Below are 17,182 nucleotides of genomic sequence, written 5' to 3'. Positions count from 1 at the left end.
TTCTCAGTGCTGAACGAATGCTCGAAAAATATTTCTAACAATTACCCAAGTTATTGGCTGCTCGATAACTTGCATAAACGCTCCCGGTTGTCTGAAAAACGAAAAGTAAAATGATTTACACTTGAAAAAAGAGAAACCTCTACCGACAATTTCGAAATTGTTTTCTTGACTGTAGATTCTTAGCAAAACAAAGTAAAAAATTGTTCGGACCACTTGGTTTTTTTTTCTAGCTGTTCACTGACACATGACAATCCATATTTTCTTTCTCTTTTATGTTTTTGTTTACGGGTGTGTTTACGAGGGAGATTATTTTATTTTTGTGTGATTTTTTTAAATATATTTCAATGATTACTAATATTAAAATTAAAATAAAAAATCTAATTTAGAAAGAAAAATAAAGCAGGCCAACAAACTCTAGAGCCATCAATATCTCCAAATTTTACGAGGCCTCACCACAAAAGTTTTCGCTGGCAATTGAAACATAAAAGGGAAGGTCAATTGCAATTTCATTTCGACGCGGTGGTTCATAATTATGGTATTTATCTTCTGTAATAAATCAATTAATTAATTTGTCCTTAGTCAAAGGAACTCCCAGTTGATTCGAACTACCAGAAAGAGACAGAAATCAAACAAGATTGTCTGATCTTAAATTGGGCAGAAGAGACATTTAACTAACTAGTCGAGTGAACCAAGACTGGTTAATGGTTAACATGGTTAAAAAAAACAAAAACACGAGGAGTTTAAAAACTATCTAACTGCCGTCAGCAAGAGGAACAGCGGAATTCTTGCTAGGGCTAGGAGGCAAGCTACTCTTCCCGGAAGCAACAAGTCGTTGCACAAAGCTCTCAATTCTTTCAGCATTGGTCTCCGTTAGTAACCGCTTCCCCCCAAACGGTAACGTTTCAAGTCCTCTCTCCTTAAGCACCTCCTCCTCCACCGTCGGCCCCGCGCTGGCCAATCCGTTTGCCTGCACACATCTAACGCCGTTAACAAAGATCGTGCATGAATCATAATAAAAACTGGAAATCACTAGAACTTGAAATTGAAACAAAAGAAGCAAATACCTGAATTCTGACGTAATCGGTGCGGTTCCACCAGAATGCGTTACCCAACATTTGGTCAACAGTCTCTGAAACTCCGTCAAGCACAATGTCAACAACAGACGATGTGGAACATTCTCCGTTACGACGGAGCTTCCTCCCACTCAGCGATCCACTTCCGTTTCCCAACGACAGAACCAACAGATCTTCTACGCCATTAACAGAAGGGAAATCACGCTTGTTGTGGAGCACGTGCGTAACTGCCGCTGCTGTTGGATTGTTCATCACTAGACCTCCGTCAATAGCGGAGCACGAAGTTTTGCCGTCAACTGACGTTAAATTAAACGGCTTGAAGAGGCTTGGAGTTGCTGAAGTGGCAAGGCATACTTTCCAGAGCTCGAAGTTAAAACTGGGTGATTCGGTCGCGTCGGCTCGGGAGAAAACAAAAGGGGCAGAGCTCTTAAGGTCAAAGCAGGGAACAAGGAGGGGCTTGCACGTGTCCTTCAAGGTCAAAACCACACCGTCATCTCTCCTCAACGCTTCTTTCAATACTTTCTCCATGCTCCTAGCAGAGCACCTCCTGCGGCGGCTGAGGAAGCCACTGCACTTCACCTTGAAGAGGCCGGAGTTTTTCTCAGCAACAAATGAGACGGCGTCTCTGGCAGTAAAGAGTGGGCGGCCGGAACCATCGTCGGCGGATAGCATGGCAGCGAGGAGAGCTCCGATTCCCGTGCCAGCAATGATATCAAAGAAATCGGCGATTCGAGCTTGAGGATCTCCGGTTTTGAAGCGGATCTGGTGCTCAAGGTGGATCAGAGCAGAACTAGCCACAATGCCATTCGTGCCTCCACCGTCAATGCTCAGCACTCGTGTTTTCTTGGTGGTTTCACAGTGCGAGAGCCATTTCTGCTCCAGTTTTGAGAAGATCTCTAACGTTGCCTTACTAAGGTCCATTTCAATAGCACTCTCTCGATGCCTTACAGGCTTACAATGCAGCTGCTCTTGCTTTGTGTTTTTGCGTGTGGAAATGAAAGCAAGGAAGAGATTGTTTCCCAAGTTTTATAAAAGCGCGTGTTTTGAAAAAAGGGCTCAGGTTTTGTTGATGTAGGAATTAATGGCTGCACAATACAATCTGTCTCTACATCAAAATCTCTGGCTTTTCAGGTGGAGGAGACGGAGAGTAGCACTGTGTGTTATCTCTCTCTTGTTATTCTCTCTGGGCTCTGTGAGTTGTGGAGAGTTAAAACCGGGAGTGAATAGGAGTCGTGCTGGTGAAGGTGGGTTATATACGAGTCACGTCCTGTTCTGTTTTCTTTTTATTTATTTATTTGTTTTGATTAATCTCTAGGGCTATGGGTTTACTCTTGTGCAGTTGTTTACGTGGATGGACTGTCCCTGCACGTGCAACAGAAGGTGTACTAATCGGGTCAAGGGAAGGAAGCGACAATCTCGGCTCGGCTCTCGCTTCAACAGTGATGACTAGTTCATTACGGTTCCTAGCACTGTTACAATACTATCTTTGTCTTCCTAGGCCTGGTAATTATTAATTTACTATTACTAATTAGGATTAAAGTCAAAGTCCCATCCTCAACTTTTTGACATTTTATAGATTTTTTATTAGAATTTCTTGAAGTTATTTAACTTTTGCCACGTGGAATGACATTTTAGGTTAAGTTTAGGATCTAAAAAATCAAATTAAAAATCTTTTGAAAATAGAAAACAAAGTTAATCCAGAGGGTTTCGACATTTTAAAGATTTCCCAAAAAATTGAAAATCAAAATTGTTTGGAATTTCTTAAAATAAAAATACAAGAAGAAGTTTTGCGTTTGAAAAGTTGGTGCAGATTAGATGGAGCCTAATAAATGACTTCATTTACAGATTAGAGATCAGTCCTTGTTGCATGACTTGGGAGCTAAATTTTCTATTGGTGCATTAGCTCTACACCGATGCATTTCTAATCGAAGTATATGGCGTGCTTATTTGCTAATCATGCTGTCGTGCTGGTTAATGCAATGGTCATTGTCTCCGTGGAGAACAGACATTATGAAATAAACAAAGCTCACCGAGAGAGTGTTGTTTTTGTTAAATTATATATTCTCTTGTTTTATATTATTTTTTTCATGATTTTAAATTGTTTTTATAAATTAATATTAAAAATAAAATTTATAAAATAATAAAAATATTACTTTTTTGTATTTTTTTAAAATAACTGAATTTCATGAAGAAAAAAGGAGTACAATCCGGCCTTAATTTTTGATATGACAATTGACGAGACAAGCCAAGAAAACAGAGCAGGAGTATGATCGTAACTGGTGGGACACGTGGGAGGAGTGGATAGAGATGCAATGGCTGGAAAGCCACTGCATTAGCCCGGCTCGCTTATATTAAAACACGTGTGTTGTTTGGTAGCATGGTCATATTTTAGTTGTTTTTTTAAAGGATGTATTTTTTACTTAAATAAATATTAAAATAATATTTTTGATATATTAATTTGATGTAAATAAAAAAAATTAAAAAAAAATTTAAAATAAAAAAAAAACAGATATAAATCTCTTCATTTTTTTAATATAATTAATCTAAACCCAGTAGTAACGATTTCGGTATTTTGTTTATTTTGTCGAAGAAGCTGGAATTCTAGACTTTTACACCTAACGAATGGCTAGCAGAAAGGCAAACAGCTCGAGTGCTGGATCCCTGCTAGTAGCTAGGTTTACAGGAGCACTATTTGGAGTGGGGTCACATCGTTTGCAATCAAAATATGGATTCCTTGTGCTTCCTCTACAAACGTCGTACACTTGTAAATCATCAATTATATCATTGTACGTTTTTGCACGGAGATAGTCCATCTGTAAGAATAGCAACGACTTCAGATTCGAACAATAATCTTGAATTAAACTGCCGTGTACACGTCTGTTTGCTTTGTTTTCATTTACCGCTTGAAATTCAGAGCTAGCAACGATGATATTCGAGCTGTAAAATCATCTCTACTGTGGCCTGGCGAGTTACAATAATTAAGAAAAATGGTACAAGTTGCTCGAATTTTCAAAGCAATCGGTACAAAGTTGGGCACCTCCACGGTTTCCAAATAGTCTATGCCTGCTAGCCCTAGGCACGACCCTGTCTCATCACAAGCTATCCATGTGATCAAACACTGCTTCAAGTTTTGTCTTAAGAGTCTCTACGGTAAAGCTTAATAAACGATGTAATTTACTCAGATAATTCAGTTTAGGAGTGAAAGATGATTTTTAACCAAAAACCCCATAATATAACATATAATAGGATTTTGCTATGATTTACTCAGGCTATTAATCTGAACACAAAAATATTTCTCACATCGGTTAGTAATGATGAAGAATGGCAAACCCTAAGGTTGACATAAATTAAATCACCTGGAGAATCTACGAAGCCACGAAAATTATCCAGGAAAAGTTATTTTTATTGAAAACGCCATTTAATACATCGAATATGGCCTTTAATCGCACCTCTATATGGCATTTAAAGTAAGAAAAAGAGAAGGCACCACACTAAGCCTACAAAATCCCTCTAACAGAAGCACCTTGAAAAGCTTCCTAATAAGCAAACAGTGAGAGACAGAGCACCGGCACACTCAAGGTCCAATACAGTTTATTAAAATAAAGATCAGATGAAGCACTGCTACGCGAGCTTAAGGGCCAGTGAGCTGGACTCGGACCTGAAGTTACTGGGGAGACCAAGATATCGATCTTCTGTCCTGCTTGGCAATGACCAGGGAAACCACATATGAAGTAGACATGGCCAAGCCTTTCAAGATTGATTGCATCGGAGCCACTAGAGTAAGTGGCTACAGGGAATGTTGCGTTGCATGTCTCGAAATCTTGCGACGTGACTTGCTTCACGTTGTGGAATTGGATGTTATAATTGAAAACAAGAGTATCGCCGGCGTGGAAGTTCTTATCGGCAGCCCAATCCTGGTAATCAACGCCACCCATGCTTGTCCAACCAGCAGAGTCACCGACTTGATAAACTGTAGACGCCATGGAGACTCCGCAAAGAGCCATCATCAAGCAAGAAATCACCAAAATTTTCTTCATACCACCCATGACTGGAATTTAGTCGATATTGAATGAGAGAGTACCTTGAGGGGCTGCGATGGCTGCGATTTATTTTTTTGTTTGCAGCCTTGAATGAATGGTGAATACAGAACTCCTGACGCACGTATATATAATAGCCAAGTAATCCGTATAACAGAAGGAATTCAAGGATTCTCAATTAAATCAATCAGCATAACTTATTGAATCCGCTTTGTGATCGGATAATGAGGACGAATTCGTGTTTTTATCTAAACGAAAAACTTCGTTGAATAATTAGCACCTGTTGGGAAAACTAGGAACAACCGGACATCAATTTACCCGGATCAATTCAGCGGAATACAATTACAATTCACAAGTCCCAATTCTTTCCCTCTTTGTGCAGTAAAACAGAATCAAACAATGATGAAAAATAATGCAAATAATCACAAAATCAACACCAAGATTTTTAACGTGAAAAACCCGATGCGGGAAAAACCACGGGACCGTAGTCCACCTAAAAACTTCCACTATCAACAAATAATGGGTTCACAATCATTCTTCCTCAGATTCAACTAAGGGATACAATATATATATCATCAAGAACAACTTATTCTCGGATTACAACAAGATTAAAGGAGAATTATTTGAGAAAAACTCACAAAACTGACAGCCCCGTTTTCTGTCTAAACAGCCAGCTTCCACACCACTAATCTTCGATCCAACCGTTCAGAATGAAGATCAACGTGTCTAGAAGCTTCTGTCAAAATCTCAGCCCGCTCCAACGATGAACGAGCTGGAAATCGAAGAAAAAATGAAGGCTGCTCTGCTGCCTTTTCTTCTCTTTTTCTCTCTTGATTTTCTTCTCCTCTCTTCTAATTTCAAATCTGTTGCTACAGTACCCGAACCACACTAATATTAACACCAAGAGACAACCATCACATGACATTTAATGTGATGGTCCCACCATCACATGGTGTGGGACCATACACAACAAATCTCCCCCTCACACACCATGTGAGGAATTCGCCATACCGGCGATCAATATGTAAAATTCAATTTAGGAGGCTCTAACAAGCCTGCTTCCTTTCTGCAAAACTCAAACTTCTCTCTCGGTAGAGGTTTGGTCATCATGTCAGACACGTTGTCATCAGTATGGATCTTCTCAACAACAAATGACTTCATCTCCATAGCATCTCGAATCCATTGATATCTAACCTCAATGTGCTTTGATCGAGAGTGAAAAGTAGGATGCTTACTGAGATGGATTGCACTTTGACTATCACAGTGCAATACAAAGTTCTCTTGAACTAGGCCAAGTTCATGCAAGAACTTCTTCATCCATAACAACTCTTTGCCCCCTTCAGTAAGAGTAATATATTCGGCCTCTGTAGTGGATAATGCAACACATTTTTGCAACCTTGATTGCCATGAGACTGCTCCCCCTGCAAACTTCATCAAGTATCCTGATGTGGACTTTCTAGAATCAACATCACCAACCATATCTGCATCTGTGTATCCATCCAACACAGGCTTATCATTACCAAAACATAAACTGAAACTAGAAGTACCTTTGAGATACCTGAGTATCCATTTCACTGCTGACTAGTGTTCTTTACCAGGATTGGAGAGGAACCGACTAACCACACCAACTGCATGAGCTATATCCGGCCTTGTGCAAACCATGGCATACATCAAGCTACCAACTGCGGATGCATAAGGAACCTTTTTCATCTCATCTTTTTCTTCCTCACTTGAAGGACACTGCTTAGAACTTAGTTTAAAGTGGCTTGCAAGTGAAGAACAAACAGGTTTGGAGTTGCTCATGTTGAATCTCTCAAGTACCTTTTGAACATATCTCTCCTGAGATAGCCAAAGTTTCCCCTTCTTCCTGTCACGTATGATCTTCATACCAAGAATCTGTTTTGCTGGTCCCAAGTCTTTCATTGCAAAAGACTTGCTCAACTCTTCCTTCAACATCTGAATCTTCTTAGCATCATGACCAACAATCAACATATCATCCACATACAACAGGAGAATAATAAAGTTTCCATCTGGAAACCTTTTTATAAATACACAATGATCAGAAGTGGTCCTGTCATAACCATGATCCACCATAAAAGAATCAAACTTCTTATACCATTGTCTTGGAGCTTGCTTTAACCCATATAAGCTCTTTTTCAACTTACAAACTAGCTGCTCTTTACCTTTTGCTTCAAAACCTTCAGGCTGCTCCATGTAGATCTCCTCATCTAAATCACCATGGAGAAAGACAGTTTTCACATCAAGTTGTTCTACTTCAAGATTCAAACTAGCAGCTAAGCCAAGCACAACTCGGATTGAAGACATCTTGACCACTGGTGAAAAGATTTCTTCAAAATCAATACATTTCTTCTGTCTGAAGCCTTTCACAACCAATCTTGCCTTGTACCTTGGCTGTGAGCAATGTTCATCAATTTTCAACCTGAACACCCATTTGTTCTTGAGTGCTCTCTTACCTTTAGGAAGCTTCACTAACTCAAAGGTATGGTTTTCATGCAAGGATTTCATCTCTTCTTGCATTGCTTTCAACCACTCACTTTTCTTCTCATGTGACATAGCTTCATCAAAGCATTCTGGCTCTCCCCCATCAGTGACCAACACATACTCATGAGGAGAATATCTAGTGGAAGGTTGGCGAGGTCTAGCTGACCTTCTCAATTATGGCTCATCTGAAGCTTCCTGCATAACCTGTTCAGGAATAACATCAACATCATCATTAGTTGCTTCAGGATCACCAACTAATGGCTCAATAAGAGAACCACCACCATCATCATTTTGCAAGTCTCCCCCATGATTAGCAGGCATTAAAGGTAACTGTGGAGTAGGTCTTGGATTTGAATTAGTTGGAATAAAAATAGTAGACTCTGTTTTCTCCTTTTGTTCAAAGTCTTCAATGGTTTGATCTTCAAAAAAGATAACATCTCTGCTTCTCATAATTTTCTTCTCCTTTGGATCCCATAACCGATAGCCAAACTCATCATCTTCAGAGCCCAAGAAAATGCATTGCTTTGTCTTGCTGTCAAGCTTAGACCTTTCATCTCTAGGAACATGTACAAATGCCCTGCATCCAAACACTCTTAAGTGTGCATAAGAGACATCTTTTCCTTTCCAAACTCTATCTGGAACATCAAATTCAAGAGGAACTGATGGAGAAAGGTTGATCATTGCAGCTGCAGTCTTCATTGCCTCACCCCAAAAAGACTTATGCAGCTTTGCATGAGAGAGCATACATCTAATTCTTTCAACAATGGTTCTGTTCATTCTCTCAGCCACTCCATTTTGCTGTGGAGTCTTAGGAACTGTCTTCTCCAACTTGATACCATGTTCCCTGCAGTACTTCTCAAAAGGACCCCTGTATTCACCACTATTGTCAGCTCGAACACATTTGAGCTTTTTACTAGTTTCTCTTTCAACTCTGGCATGGAAATCCTTAAAGACATCAAGCACCTAATCTTTGGATTTCAAACAAGTGGCCCAAATTTTCCTGGAGTGATCATCAATAAAACTAACAAAGTACAATGCACCTCCAAGAGACTTGTCAATCATAGAGCAAACATCAGTATGAACTAAATCAAGAACATGTGATCTTCTATGTGAAGGTGATCTTTGAAATGCAACTCTGTGTTGTTTGCCAACTAAACAATGAGTACATGTGTTCAAGTTCATACCTTTTAATGGAAGGTAGTTCTTCTTGGCAAGAATGCCAAGACCTTTCTCACTCAAATGTCCAAGCCGCTTATGCCACAGATCAGTAGAGCAATCTTCAATTGCATTCACCTCCCCTTTGATCACCTTGGCTTGTGACATGTAGAGACTCATTTTCTTCCCTTTAGCAACAATCAGGGAATTTCTGGAGAGCTTCCATTTACCATCTTCAAAGTAATTGTGATAACCTTCTTCATCAAGAGTACCTGTAGAGATCAAGTGTAGGCGCATATCAGGCACATGCCTAACATCTTTGAGTAGCAACTTGCACCCAGTATTGGTTTCCAACCAAATGTCTCCAATGCCCACAACACTAGCCATCCCTTGATTTCCCATCCTAACTTGACCAAAGTCACCAGCAGTGTAGGATGTGTAAAAATCACGTCGGGGTGTAACATGGTAAGAAGCTGCTGAATCTGCAACCCGGGTGGTATCCTGACATGCAAGATTAACACAACCATCATCACAAACAATGGCAACATCACCATCATATACAACTGCAGCTGTACCATTCTCTTCATTCTTGTCTTCATCTTTACCCTTTTTATCTCTTTTATACTTTCTACAATCCTTTTGCATATGCCCAGGCTTGTCACAATAATAGCACTTAAAACCCTTCCTTGACTGAGATCTTCATCTTGGCTTCCATTTGCCTTTTCTATTGCTGGATTCTCTATCTTGCTTGCTGTGAGAGAACCTGTTTGGACTTCTCCCTCGACTTTCTGTAACAAGTGCATGAGACTCAGAAGTGCTTGTGCCTTTCCTCCTCTTCTCTTCATTGAGGATACAATCCTTCACTGTTTTCAAAGTGATCTTCCCATTCGGAGTAGAATTGCTAAGTGACACCACCAAAGTCTCCCAACTATCCGGCAATGAACTCAGTAGGATTAGTGCTTGCATTTCATTAGCTAACTCCAGATTCATCAATGACAACTGATTCAAGAACCCTTGGAATACATTTATATGCACTGAAGCATCTTCACCATCTCTATACTTCAAATTCACAAGGTCTCTAATTATAAAAACCTTGTTTTGTGCACTCTCCTTAGCAAATGTTTCTTCCAACATCTTCCAAACTGTATAGCAGTCATGTTCTTGAGAAATATGATTAATGGACTTAGAAGATACCCATTTTCTAACATTAGCAGTAGCCTTTCTATTTAGTCCATTCCATTTTACATCATCCATATCATCAGGCTTTATTCCTTTACATTCAATCGGTAAAGCCAAATCATTGCAATATAAGTGATCCTCCATCATTGTTTTCCATAAAAAATAATTTGAGGAAGTAAGCTTTATCATGCCCGAATCTTCCTTTTTCATTTTAACTGCACAAGAAATTCAATCTACACAACCTGGCTCTGATACCACTTTGTTGGGAAAACTAGGAACAACCGGACACCAATTTACCCGGATCAATTCAGTGGAATATAATTACAATTCACAAGTCCCAATTCTTTCCCTCTTTGTGCAGTAAAATAGAATCAAACAATGATGAAAAATAATGCAAATAATCACAAAATCAACACCAAGATTTTTAACGTGAAAAACCCGATGCGGGAAAAACCACGGGACCGTAGTCCACCTAAAAACTTCCACTATCAACAAATAATGGGTTCACAATCATTCTTCCTCAGATTCAACTAAGGGATACAATATATATATCATCAAGAACAACTTATTCTCGGATTACAACAAGATTAAAGGAGAATTATTTGAGAAAAACTCACAAAACTGACAGCCCCGTTTTCTGTCAAAACGGCCAGCTTCCACACCACCAATCTTCGATCCAACCGTTCAGAATGAAGATCAACGTGTCTAGAAACTTCTGTCAAAATCTCAGCCCGATCCAACGGTGAACGAGCTGGAAATCGAAGAAAGAATGAAGGCTGTTCTGCTGCCTTTTCTTCTCTTTTTCTCTCTTGATTTTCTTCTCCTCTCTTCTAATTTCAAATCTGTTGCTACAGTACCCGAACCACACTAATATTAACACCAAGAGACAACCATCACATGACATTTAATGTGATGGTCCCACCATCACATGGTGTGGGACCATACACAACAGCACCCAAGTTATTATTTTTCATCGAACGATTTCGACAAGGGTCCAAGTTCCTCCATCAAGTAACTTTGGATCGTTTGGCCCACTGGGTAATGTTATGAATAGAGGCAAAAGCAGAAGGACGCAGGGCCCAACTAGAGCTAAGGCAAACAGAGCTCGTGGGTTTGGTGCCATCATGGCAAGGATCCAAACTGAGAGGTCTAGCTTGGCAGTGGCCAGGGAAACTACACTTGAAGAAGAAAGGATTTGGCCCAATCATTCTGTAGCCCTTTTCCAGAACAGGGGATTTTCTAGCCGAAGCATCCAAACAGACAGGTCTCCTGCTACTCCTTATCCACAATCCCTCCCTCTGACTGTTGACAAGCCAAGACCAAGCTTCTGCTATTTCCTCCAACTCCCCAAAACCTCTGCCTTAAACTCTCTTTCTGATGGCAGCTCCATTCTCTTCACCAACAACGCCACCGCCACTGAGGTCCTTCTTTCAACCCAACCCAAACCCACCCAAAGCCCTCCTCTCCCTCACAGGTACTCCTAACCCTTACTCTCTTACTGTATAACATTTTTTTTTGTTTAAATAAAAAAAATGTTTCGCACATTTCAAGCAATGCTATATTATTTTTACAGGTTCATTTCATAGAGGGCCCCACCGCGCCAAGGTTGGTTACAACAGTATTGGTGCTACTAGCGTGTCTTTGTGGAGCTCTTCTGCTAACTACTCCAGTCTCCGTAACGGCTCCACCAAACTCTCCGGCAAGCCCGTTGCTGCAAAGCGGTTGCTGCAAAACAGGCAAGCATTTCTGTTCATTTTTAGTTATCAAGGAGTAGGTTGGTGGCGTTGTTATTTTGGATGTCTGTATATTGAATCTGATTAGGTTATGTTCAGAAGAGGAGTGGTGAGGAATGCTACTATTGAAGAAATCGAAGCGGAGAAATCTTTGATTGAGGATGATGCTGTAAGTGTTTTTGATTCTCAAATTTAGTTTTAGAATTTTTTTATTTTTTTTCAATTTGAAAGCAATCTTATCGAGTTATGGAATTTTACTACCAGGGAATGTATTGACAAATCAATGTCTGTTTTTATCAGAAAGGAAGGATGGAAAAGACTATTGACACGATGAGAGCCAATTTTAATTCTGTGAGGACAGGCAGAGCAAATCCATCGATGCTAGATAAGATTGAGGTACAAGTCTGCTTCTGTGTGATTTCATTCGTGATTCACATGTGGTTGGTGTGCAGAAATTGTATAATGTATGCTTTTTATCATGTTTTTGCTGGATCATTATTGAGATTAATTGATTAAAGAGGCTATGAGCAGCTATTGAGTAATAAAGTATTGGTAGTAGAATTTTGGTATTAACAATCTGTTTGATGCATCATCTATTGTGTCTTTCTTCATGCATACCCTAAGCCACTCCAAGGATGCCTTATCCAAATTTTGATTGCTTTGCAAGGAAAACTTCCTTCAGCTAGGAATCCAGCGTAGAAAATGTTTTCATGACAGATGATGGATAATGTGTGAAAAGGCAACCTTTATTAATTATTTGTTTCCTGGTTGCTGGGCAAGTAGCGCATGTCTGCAAGTTGATTGGATTTGATATTTTTATAATTCTACCATATTGTTAATTTGGTTTTCTGCGGAACTATTGTGCATTGTCTTGGACTAGCTATGAAAAATTTGCGTATACAGGTGGAATATTATGGAACTCCAGTCAGCTTGAAGAGCATAGCTCAAATCAGTACTCCTGATGCAAGTTCTCTCTTGGTCCAGCCATATGACAAATCCAGGTAATACAAAAAGGGAGGAGATGATACTATCTGGAATAAACACATTAAAATTACTAAAAGCAAGCATTACTGAAGAAAAAAAAGTAGAGTGCAAGGAAAAAAAAATTATCTTGTCATATAACTAGCACAGGATTTATAGGGCGAACCATATACAACCACTAATTTTTTCGCCAATTCATCGGTGTTTTCTGGCTAGCAGGCTACCCAAAACAGAGATAACTGTACAGTTGCTTTATGCTGTATGAGCTGGATATTGTATATTTGGAAGAGTAACTTTAAAGTCATTGTGATTTTTATGTCATGTTTGTCAGCTTAAAAGCTATTGAGAAGGCCATTGTCAGCTCTGATCTTGGTTTGACTCCAAACAATGATGGAGAAGTTATAAGGATGTCTATTCCACAATTGACATCTGAAAGAAGGAAGGTACTTTTCCTCCTTCCTTCCTATGGTCTCTTAGAATGTAGCAAGTAGTAATTTTCATATTCACCCGAAGATCCCTCAGACCATTTTTTCTCTTTCATTGCTTTTCAAACATTCTTGAATATAGAGACAGATAAAAGTTATTATTGCCATGTTCACTCAACTCATTTAACTATGAATTCAGTAAGAAGTATCATTGTTTACTTCTAGTTCTTGTTGATGATGTAATTTGGATGTGGCTTTGCAACTTATGCATGATTTGTTCATATAGCACCTTGCCTCTTGGAGCTAGTGATCCTCCACTTTGTTGGCTTGACATATCTTTTGTCCCATAAATAGTGATCATTCCCCAGCTATTCATTCCTTGTTTTCAATAATCATGTCTTGAAGAGGATTTGAGCCCATCAATAGTTTTATATTTTCCTCGAACTTGACCCTCATTTCAAATTAACCACACAAGTCCTGTGTGACAGTTCCACTGCATACATTATTAGAGTTTGGGTGCTGGAAGCAGTCAGCCTGATCTTGGCTAAAGTTTTTTGTCATCTGTAAAGTTTTTATTTTTGATTTTGGTTCACACCGATGCTATATATTTAGAAAGCCATGGTTGTATAAATCAGAAATATAGACAAAATAAATAGCTAACTTTCTTATACTGTTTGATAAACATAGAATGGTGGTGCTTTTTGAAGAATATTTGGGCAAGTTCCTTCAGATGTTTTTAAAGATTGGCTGCATATGTATCTTCAACCTTTTCCTTTTCATCTTCTTTATCTGCAGGAGCTATCAAAGATGGTGGCCAAATTAGCTGAAGAAGGAAAGGTACATTGCACTTTTAGTTAGTGGTTTAAGACAGATCATTACTGTTTTTGTTGTTTGAATAAGATCATGTTAGGGAAATCTTAAGTGATTTCACAAGAATGATGCAATTGATTTATAAATGAGTTTTTCATTATGTGAATTTGTAACTAGTGCTATAAAGATGTGAATTTTCACTTGTATCTTGAATGCATGCACTAACACTCGTGCTCGGGTTTAGCAATGGCATCAATCATTCACCTTGATGAATCTGTTCTACAGTTGCATTTGCATACCGTATTGTTATTTGCATTGATTGCATACTACACTAAACAGACAACCTTTTTCCTCTTGCATTATCTGATGATTTTTTCTTGATACATTGTTTGTAGGTGGCGTTGAGGAATATTAGAAGAGATGCATTGAAAGCATATGAGAAACTCGAGAAAGTTTGCATCAAGAAACCAATTCATTTTTGTCACTCTACTTAGATGGTTTTATCTCATCCTCTTCTTGGTGGCTCATTTATTAATTTAATTCTGTTTGTTTTTCTTCTTCAGGAGAAAAAGCTCTCAGAAGACAATGTGAAGGATTTGTCAAGTGATTTGCAGGTATGATGATGCTTGAAACGTGTATCTCATTATTAATTGCCATTTGGATTTGGTATCAGTGAACTGTGGCTTCTTTTAGCCGCAGCAGTGAGGTGTCCAATTTTTTTTGTGCTCTTGAAATTGGCTTGATTGTGATGATTTCAAGCATACAATGGACCTGTATGTATTCAGGGTTGTCAAACTGGTCTGTGAAGTGATGATTACCATTACAAGCACCACATGGTTTGAGCTCTTCCTGGAAAGTTCCTTCAAGTTGTGGAACTTGTCACGTGCTAGTGCTGTATTAACTTCTATTCTTGTTGTCATGACTGGATAAATGCATTTGGGACAGCACACTAAATTTTTTCAAGGACATCCAAATAGTTTAATGCCAGTGTGTCACGTTGCTATTGGAATGTGCAATAAATTATCATGATGGGAGTTGAAATAAGTCCCTATAGTTTGTTACAGAAATTTTAGCTGGAAAGGATAAGGGTTTTGTATTCTCTATTTATGTTCTCATTTTTTTTTCCCTTTCTGTTTTTTATGTTCTCTTGTCTGTTTGTATCTTCTCTTTCTGCCATTCACAGTTAACATCGTTTTCTTCTTACAGAAACTTACAGATGAATATATGAAGAAAATAGATAACATTTTCAAACAAAAAGAAAAGGTAACTCCCCGCTAATCAAACTCGTAGAATGGAAACAAATATGTGATGACTTTTAGATGAGAGTTTTCCTTTATCTGTTATTATTTAAGGGAGTGTACTTCATGCATGAGTTATATCATAGATGTGAATCCATGGTGATCTTCATTGCTTTACTTAGAGGTAGAATGGATGGGGTGGATCTCTTGTTGAAAAGGTGACCGCTCATCACTTTTTGACATTTCTGTGAAATTAATGGAAACCATGTGGGAGAGATGTAGGGGAGTGGGCCTTGGTATTTTTTCACGCTCATGTCATATCAGAATGCGCCTATCAAACACAAGAACACCGCCACACCTCACATCGGAATAAAGTTGCTAGTTTTTATCTTGTTAAGCCAGCATGTTCAACTTGACCAAAAGTATGAAATTGTCTATGGTTCGAAGATGCATGTTGGATATGCTGAGGGTGGTATCATTACAGACCAGGAGTTCTGCATTCTATTTGATATCTGGCTGTGATTTTTTACCACTCTACTGTTGTTTTCAGCTTCCTGTTTTTTTAGTAATTTCATTTCGAGTGGTGCGCTGATGGACTGACCTGTCTTTCAGGAGTTGCTGAAGGTTTAACAGCACCTTATGCGTATGTATGAACTTCCAGTCCAAGGCTCTTCTTTGAGATGAATCTATGATGAACTGTCCATGCCTCTCCGAAAAGGTTGTTGTGAAGAGTAAATAGAATTTGGTCGATGTTTTCCTCGGAAATGAAGGATGAAAGGCTGGCCGTGTGAGTTTTTGTTAGACATCTGTACAGCACTGTTCAAGCTTATCTTTGAGGCTCTGTCTGTAAAAGATAGGAGTTCAGTAACTATAAGAAATCACCACTGTGTCGTTGATTTTCTAATGGTAACAAACTTTATCCCCGTTTCATTTTCCCAGCATTTCTTCTTCTGAAGGGACTCGTGATTCTTGTGTGAGATTCTATATGCATCAGATGGTGCGTTGATTCTCAATAATACTGAATGGACCAGACTGCTGTGCTACGCGTAAAGGGAGACGGGGGCAAAGATGCATACCTCGCCTGAGCATTGGAACCCAGTTTATTATTCCGAAACACGATAAAGTAGAAATTGACTTAGTGAAAGTCTAGCTGTGAATTAAATAAATTCCTTGTCGATAAACCCTGAGAACGAGCAAGCTGGTGCATTGGTGATGCCACCACTCTCCTGGAAGAGAACGCCTTCACGCAGGGACTGACAAGACAGGGGAAGATCTTTTAAAGGCGGCGAGGGGAGGTGATGCCACTTGCTATTGTTTCTTTCTTGGTTAAATGGACGTGGAAAGGATGCCGGAACTAGCACAGCTACCATTCATGGGTTTGTTTAGGATCAGGTAGTGGACTGGATTGCTGCTACAGTGAAGGGTTTTGTCCATCTCAATGAGAAAAGGAATCTTCTCAGCTGTTTTTAAATCTGAGTGGCATATAATTGGACTATGATCTCATGATTTATCCACGAGAGGGAGAAGTGTGTTGTTGCGTGCAAATAATTGCTTGGAGGAAACTTCGTAAAAACATTGTATATCATGAAAGGATAGGTGAGGAGTAGGGCCAGTGGACCACCACCTTATTGTGCAAAGGAGCTTTGATGATTGGTTCCTTTGAGACCAAGTTTGCAATTTTGGATTCACGGGCAAAGCGATACGCCTTTGACAAATGAGGATAAGTTGCTTTTGCTTGCATTTTAAAGGAGGGATATCATGAGCATCCCCCCGTCTTTTATTTCAAACCAAAAGCAGCGATTTAACAAGATACCATGTCCACCCATCGTAGTCCCTCTCGTCAATTGGCCACCTGCGGACCGAGTTGAGATGGTGCTAGAATAGGGGGGCTGGGACCCAGTTTCAACGGTTTGCACCTACTCTCCGAAGCAAAATCATTTTCTATGCCCCCCTGTCTCATTCTTTCTAGCATAACTCAATGGCATAGGTAACCCCAGCTAATAAACAGTAGACGATGGGATTCGGTTGCCGACTGCAACTTTCCTGCTG

At 39.3% G+C, this 17,182-nt stretch overlaps 3 protein-coding genes across 3 annotated transcripts; 1 reads left to right on the top strand and 2 right to left on the bottom strand.

Annotated features, from left to right (window-relative positions):
- Positions 1-579: 579 nt before the first annotated feature.
- Positions 580-2,287, bottom strand: PLP9 (PATATIN-like protein 9). The gene is made up of 2 exons (XM_011027864.1): positions 1,065-2,287; positions 580-967 (listed from the first exon to the last, which is right to left on the bottom strand). The coding sequence occupies exons 1-2, from the start codon at positions 1,992-1,994 to the stop codon at positions 752-754; spliced, it is 1,146 nt and encodes a 381-aa protein (XP_011026166.1). The 5' UTR covers positions 1,995-2,287; the 3' UTR covers positions 580-751.
- Positions 2,288-4,602: 2,315 nt separating this feature from the next.
- On the bottom strand, positions 4,603-5,326 carry LOC105126852 (mavicyanin-like). Its single transcript, XM_011027865.1, has one exon. It carries the CDS (start codon positions 5,117-5,119, stop codon positions 4,610-4,612), a length of 510 nt encoding a protein of 169 aa, XP_011026167.1. The 5' UTR covers positions 5,120-5,326; the 3' UTR covers positions 4,603-4,609.
- A 5,840-nt stretch (positions 5,327-11,166) lies between these two features.
- RRF (ribosome recycling factor, chloroplast precursor) lies at positions 11,167-16,069 on the top strand. Its single transcript, XM_011027866.1, has 11 exons — positions 11,167-11,420; positions 11,520-11,682; positions 11,779-11,848; positions 11,980-12,075; positions 12,583-12,680; positions 12,992-13,103; positions 13,881-13,922; positions 14,291-14,347; positions 14,459-14,509; positions 15,102-15,158; positions 15,746-16,069. The coding sequence occupies exons 1-11, from the start codon at positions 11,324-11,326 to the stop codon at positions 15,761-15,763; spliced, it is 861 nt and encodes a 286-aa protein (XP_011026168.1). The 5' UTR covers positions 11,167-11,323; the 3' UTR covers positions 15,764-16,069.
- The last annotated feature ends 1,113 nt before the right edge of the window (positions 16,070-17,182 follow it).

Source organism: Populus euphratica, unplaced genomic scaffold, assembly GCF_000495115.2.
Source record: "Populus euphratica unplaced genomic scaffold, PopEup_1.0 scaffold30.1, whole genome shotgun sequence".
NCBI classification, from domain to species: Eukaryota; Viridiplantae; Streptophyta; class Magnoliopsida; order Malpighiales; family Salicaceae; genus Populus; species Populus euphratica.
The sequence above is the reverse complement of the archived record's forward strand: the minus strand, read 5'-3'. Positions and strand labels throughout refer to the sequence as shown.